Source organism: Manis pentadactyla, chromosome 2, assembly GCF_030020395.1.
Source record: "Manis pentadactyla isolate mManPen7 chromosome 2, mManPen7.hap1, whole genome shotgun sequence".
NCBI classification, from domain to species: domain Eukaryota; kingdom Metazoa; phylum Chordata; class Mammalia; order Pholidota; family Manidae; genus Manis; species Manis pentadactyla.
Window position 1 is genome coordinate 69754606 of NC_080020.1, and position 7200 is coordinate 69761805.

Below are 7200 nucleotides of genomic sequence, written 5' to 3' on the forward strand. Positions count from 1 at the left end.
GATGAGTTTTTCATGCCCCTTGGCTCCTGTTTTCTATTGCTTTTCTTCAACTCTCCTGGTTCTATATCTCAAGCAGGGTGTGGTATATGTTCTCAAGGAAATTTAAGTATTTAAGGAACTCTCAATAAATGTGTTTACCATAGTTTAAAAATTGCATGATGATTTCGTGTTTACCCTTGTAAAATTCTAGTTTTAATATATAAATTAGGAATAAATAAATTTGGAGAAAAGTCTTTTCAAGCTGTTGAGATGTTCTAAAAGATTCTCTATAGGTTAACATTACCAATGCAGTGCATGCCATCATTATTCTCTTTTATTTTGCTCTGTACTGGTTGAGGGGACACATTTTTCTTTTCTTCTTTAAAGACATTTAAAAATAGTGTTCCAGTTTCACAGCCAGCATCTTCACACCATTCAAAAGACATACAGTCAATCAAAACCCCAAACAGAAAGGAGAGGGTTAGTTCTCAGTTAAGTAAAGTTTAGTGAAAGGCCAACAGATCAGCGTGCCTATGGCTAGATCAATGATGCATAGTTCTGAAAGGTTTTACACAAGCAGCAGTCTTAGGATGTAGCTCCAAGGAGCAGGTAGGTCAGGAAAAACATAAATGCAATGCCCAGCACATGTACCTCCCTTAGGGTCCATAAAGAATCTAACCAGATTGTCTAATGGGAAGTCATTCTTGCCACAGGGGCAGGGTTGAAGTGTTTTTCCATTTCCACTGACTGCATTTCAGACTTGAGTATGTCAGCTAAGGTTTTCTGCTGGTCAAAGTCACAAAAATTCGGTCGATATCTTTTATGAGGAATGACAAATGTGAAAAGATAAACTCTACTGTGTAAGATAAACTATATGGGCTTTTACTAGATCCCAAGCAAAGATTTAACAATGTGTAGTCAAGTTCAAAGTCTTTTGCTAATTCAAGGAAACAAAAAATTCTCACTGAAAAGATTTCTATCAGGCTAGAGACTATTATGTTCAGGCTATGGAAACCTTGAGAGCTGCCCTTTTTAAATATGAATTCTTATAGAGAATATTTAAAGACAAGTTTCTTGTGAGTTATCAGATAAATGAGAACTACATCAAAGAATTCCTCAGAAAAGATCGATTTTGAATAATCTACTGTGGCAGAATATTCTTGGAGCTTTTACTATCTCAACTTTTCAAACACCTGCACAGGAACTTTTGTTTTAAATAGAGAAACAGTATAGTTTCATGAGTAACCATTCTGGATCTCTATTCTAAAGAGTAGAAAGACTCACTCTTTAATTTACCTCATGTGTTCTAAACTATCTATAGATCAGCTCTACAAACAAGGATGGGAGATTGAATCTAGCAGAAACTTGAGTGAGAACCTACTTACTTTTTTGAGCATTAAAAAAATTACAAACTCCTCATGCCTGTTAGCATAAACACTATTTTTGCCTACTTCTGAAGTGAGGTTCTTATCTGGTCTTTTCTTTGGAAATTGGTAGGGCTGAGCCAAGAATGTTTCCTCATTTTTCCTTCCTCTTCCTCAACTTCCTCTTCCTCTCTTTCCCTCTTCTTCTTCCTTTTCCTTCCAATTCTGAATATGGAATTCTGGTCTTTCTGTTATAAACCAATTGTAATTTTCATTTTATTTATCTCGCCAACTTCATTTAAAACCAGTTTCCATTCGGAAGTCACATACAGACATCAAAAGTTTATTAAACATTTTGTGGCATGTGCTGCATGGGTTTTAATGAGTTATGTCACAAACTTGCATTGTGACCTTGATGTAGCCACTTCTCTAACCAGTCTGATTGTCTAAAATATCAAAAAAAAAATCTCATCCACTATCGTGCACAGCAGAATACAAAATATTTATTGGGTACCTCAAAGCAACAAATTCTAATTAAGTGTTTTCATTAAATGTAATATTAAAATCATTTAGTGTTTGCAAACAATTATCTTTATCCTATTTGGCATGCACAAAACCAGATAGTATTGTATTATATCAAATAATTTGTATATAGGTACCCTGAAGTGCCAAAGTAAATTCCAAGGTTCTTGTGTACATATGTCTACACTTAATAGTGAATAAAAATGAGTTCTACACAAATTCCTTAGTGATAAAGAAGAAATCATATATGATATATAACCAAAATAGTATTTAAATAGCATGTTTTTCATATTTTCTAAGCTTCAGTAGCTCTCAAAGAAAGATTTTAGGTGCTACCCATCCTGTAAAAAGCATCAAATCAAAAGGATTTACCATTAAGTTTAGCAGCATGATTCATTTTATCAACTTCCCTCAACCTTCTAATACTCCTTTTCAAAAATTGTGCAAACTGTGTGAGACTGTATATGTATTATATTACACCATTATGTCCTTAGAGAAAATATTTCCTATTATTCAGGCAAGGAACAATCTTGGCTCAACCATGACAGATTTACAAATAGCTGGTCTAGCATTCTTGGTTGATATTGAAAACAAGCTAGTCAAAACCTTTAGTAATGAAAACAATTATTTTAAAGAGTTTTACTGATGCAGTATCCTGGGTCCAAAATAATATGAAACCTTAGAGTTTGTTAGGTCTTAGAAGAACAACTCTGTAGTTATTTATGTTGCTTCCTGAAATAAATTCCAGTTATGCAAGCCAACAGAAGTTTAGAATAAAAATATTTTTTTCACTTGTGGCTAAAATTTTTAAGTTTAACTCTAGTTCCATTAATTTAATTGATTTATTGATCAATAATACATGTTCTTCTGGATAAAGCAGGTCTACGAAGAAGCTGTCAAACTGTTGTCAACAGTATAGGCACATGCAATGGATCAGGAGATAATTAGCTTAAGACTTCTTCTAAAGTATCTTTTATCATTCTCTTTACACTCATGTGCATTGCTACACTCTCTTCCAAAGCTTCTGCTTTTCTTCTAATGGGAAATTTACTTAACTGAAATTTTTATATTTCCCAAATAACATAAATGATCAATCCTAAAATGTCCTTTTATTATTTCTTCTAATGTTACATTCTAGAAAATTCAACATCTGTAAAAACAGCGATTAAACCAAATAATTTAAGAAAATCATGTATTTTACTAATGTAGACAAATCAAATGCCAAAATGATGATTCATAAGAAACAACACAAATTGCTTTTCAACCAGACATTGAAATCAGGAAACAATTCATGGTTACAACTGAAATATTAGTCACAGCACTGTGACCTCTCACCGTAAGTGATAAAACACACAGGTCAGAATTGACAATACATACTCATGGCTGATCATGGCTGCTAGTTATTGATCAAAGGAGAAAGAAAAGTACTTTGCAGGAAAAACATTGCTCTGAATTACAAACATCCATTCCCTTGAGATTCAGCAACTCTCTGGGTTTCTCCTTCTGGAACTGGAAGCAAGAAGTTAGTTCAGCCAGTATTTAATATCAAGTGAATGTGGTGTTTAATCAATAGTCTTCTGCTTTGTTCCTCGATGTGGAAAGCAGTGTCTATTCATTCAGCAAAGGTTAATGCCGAGGGTCAAGTGATTTCACACTCTCGGTAGGATCCACAACATTGCAGTAGTTCAGATGCCTTGGACGATGACTCAGTTGGACTGATTTACTGCCACTCGAAGGCCCTGCTTAATACTAAAGTGCTCTCTTATGATAATACCTCAGAAAATAGCACTGATAAAAGAGGAGGCAATAATTACCTACATTTTGAGGTAATGTCTTCATTTCTAACATCCTATAAAGATGTAAGGTCCATTTTAAATGATCTTCCTCTTGTTTTAGCAAGCCATTTAAACAAGATCTTACCAGCAGCTTCTCTTTCATAAAATATGCCACAGAAGAAATTCAGTAACCCTTTGATACAAATATAAATTATAAGTACTACAAGGTTTAACGTATGTTTGAGATAATCTTTTTTTTAATATTTACTTATTGTAATATTTTTCACTGAGACAAGGAAAAGCAAAAAATATTTGCAGATAGAGGAGGAAAAAATGTGACCCAATACAGTCAAATCTATTAAACAAGAGGGACACGGTTTGATTTCTTTCTTTTTGACTGACCAATTCTAGCACAACATAGGCAGGCTGAACAGGCATGCCTATATATTCTTTCTAAATGTGGTTCACTTAGAACAGCATTAGTTGAGGTCATTGTTTTAAAGCAGAACACATTTGACTATGTCAGGGGTCCAATCTTTAACATGTTAGTATCCATGATTATTATTCAGCAATGTCTCATTACAGATGTGTTTTATATAATGAAAGAAGTTCAAATGCCACCAGGAAAACAGTGTGAGAAGAATTAATTGGAAAGTTTATCACAGGAAAGTCATTTAGAATCTAGCTTTCACTAAAGTATCTGTGGATGATGGATAAACCAATCAATTAGTAAAATAAAATAAATTCTGCAAATTTATCTAAAGACATCCTATCATTACAGTGGAATAATATTTGAAACAGTTTATTATACCCCATTCTAGATGATTAGCATGTAAAGTACTCTAATATAAATTTCATGCCATCTACTCCCTCTTTTCACAGGAGATACAGTATTCACAACTCTCAATGCAAACTATTTAAAACTAGTCAGAAATTCTATTTCAAACTATTTTTTTTTTGCAACTTTTTTTTTCAGGGAAAAAGTTGTTTATTAATTAGCTCTATGAAGGAACTTGATATATATATATTTGTTATATTTCAGTAAATTTTTTTTTGATATCGTTAATGTACAATTACTTGAACATTATGGTTACTAGACTCCCCCTATTATCAAGTCCCCCCCAAATACCCCATTACAGTCACTGTCCATCAGTGTACTAAGATGCTATTTTAAACAACTATTTTAAAATATATATGTAAAATGTTATAATGCTTCAAAATAAACTTTCATGTGTTTATTCAAGGAAACTTAGTTTTAATCCTTAATGACAATGTTTGCCTTAAATAAAACAAACAAAATAGGGGGGACGCCACAGAGCAGGAACTTCAAGCAGCTCGGAGGCAGTGAATAATAGCTCTCCAAGTCTGTAATAGAAAATGGCCACCAAAATTCCTCAAAAAAAACTAAAAACAGAAATAACACTTGACCCAATAATTCCACCTCTAGGAATTTACCCGAAGAAAACAAAATCCCTGATTCAAAAAGACATATGCACCCCTATGTTTATTGCTGCACTATTTGCAATAGCCAAGATACTAAGTGTCCATCAACAGATGAATGGATAAAGAAGCTGTGGTACATACACACAATAGAATATTATTCAGCCACAAAAAGAAAACAAGTCCTACCATTTGTAACAACATGGATGTATCTAGAGGGTATTACACTCAGTGAAATAAGCTAGGAGAAGAAAGACAAATATCAAATGATTACACTCATTTGTGGCATATAAAAACAAAGCAAAACAGAAAGAACTAAATAGCAGTAGACTCATAGACACTGAGAAGGGACTAGTGGTTACCAAGAAGGAAGGGTTGGGAAGAGTGTGGAGGAGGAGGACAGAGATAAAGGGGCACATTATAGGTCGGTCATGGGGACGGTAGAATAGCATGGAGAATACAGTTAATGATTCTGCAACATCTTTACTACTTTTGAAAGTGACCAAATTAGAGGGGGTGCGGATTTAATAATCTGGGTAATTGTTGAACCACTGTGTTGTATATTTGAAACCAACATAAGATGTATATCAATGATACTTTAATTTAAAAAATGGCCTCCAATAGACAACACTGAATAATATGGGGAAAAAAACAGAATGGAAAGAATAAAAAAGTTGAAGAGGAGCCTGAAGAATTTGTGGTGGTAAAAGTACTAGATGGTCATGTCGAGAATGGGCAGGTGGAGTACTTCCTGAAGTGGAAGGGATTTACAGATGCTGACAGTAGTTCAGAACCTGAAGAAAATTTAGATTGCCCAGAGTTAATGGAACCATTTCATAATTCTCAAAAAACTGGTAAAGAAAAAGATGGTACAAAAAGAAAATCTTTATCTGACAGAGAATCCAATGATAGAAAATCAAAGAAGAAAAGAGATGCTGCTGATAAACCAAGAGGCTTTGCCAGAGGTCTTGATCCTGAAAGAATAATTGGTGCCACAGACAGTAGAGAATTAATGTTTCTCATGAAATGGAAAGATTCAGATGAGGCTGACTTGGTGCTAGCAAAAGAGGCAAATATGAAGTGTCCTCAAATTGTAATTGCTTTTTATGAAGAAAGACTAACTTGGCATTCTTGTCCAGAAGGTGAAGCTCAGTAATTGTGTTTGCATTGCTATATATATATATATATATATATATGAAAATCAAGTTTGGTGGGTTCCTTTTAAAGTAGTATTGGGGGAGTTGTTGAGTTTTGTATTTGCATCTATAGCACTGGTTACTTGGAACAAGTAAAAACTTCTGTAGCTGCTTCCTTTATTAGAAAAGAACATTTGATATCATGGTATATTATTTTATCTGCATTAGATAACAGTTTTTCTACATGCTGGGGAAAATATCCTTAGTCAGTAATCAGAATTAGTGTTTCACTCATACCTAAGGACCATGTGGGGTTTTTTATTTGAGTTTTGTGTGTTTGTGTGTGTATACATAAGTACACATATAGTTTTTTAATTTTCTTTTTTAAAAACATTCACTGAAACAAAGCATTTCACAACCACGGATAACCCCATGTTTCTGGGTTACCATCATTTTGAGTAACCGAAAAATAAGTCACTTCAGGTTAAATGAAAATTTTCCTGAAGTCTTAACCTTTCAGGTTAAATAGATAATTTTATAGTTAAGTGGAAAATTGATAGCAACTATATCAGAATCCATATTTACAGCCTTATAAATCCCAGGTTTATTTACAAAGCCCCAAATGGGAAAATTTTATCACTACCAACAATTTTCCCATCCAAATGAGAAAACTAGACAAGTCCTGGTGTGTTTTAATTAGACAAGCAAGACTTAGTTAAATGGATACTTAAAGATTATTTTTAGTGAATCATTCCTTTAAAAGAAGTTGAAATCTCTCTGCTATATTGATTAAAAGATCATGACTCATGGGATGTCTGAAACGTCATTTTTGGAAACCTAATCATATGGTTATAGAGATGTTGGTAATTTAGGACCTGCCAGAATACATGGTTGAACAAACTTTTGTAATCTAAACTCTTGACTTACATGTTTTTTCTTTACCCTAACTCTTTACATGTAGATCAATCTCAGTATCTGGGTTAC

At 33.5% G+C, this 7200-nt stretch overlaps 1 protein-coding gene across 1 annotated transcript; it reads left to right on the forward strand.

Annotated features, from left to right (window-relative positions):
- Positions 1-5729: 5729 nt before the first annotated feature.
- On the forward strand, positions 5730-6236 carry LOC118932373 (chromobox protein homolog 3-like; the record flags this gene model as incomplete). Its single annotated transcript, XM_057497561.1, has 1 exon — positions 5730-6236. A coding segment is annotated over one exon (507 nt), but the record flags the coding sequence as incomplete, so codon positions are not given.
- Between the last annotated feature and the right edge of the window lie 964 nt (positions 6237-7200).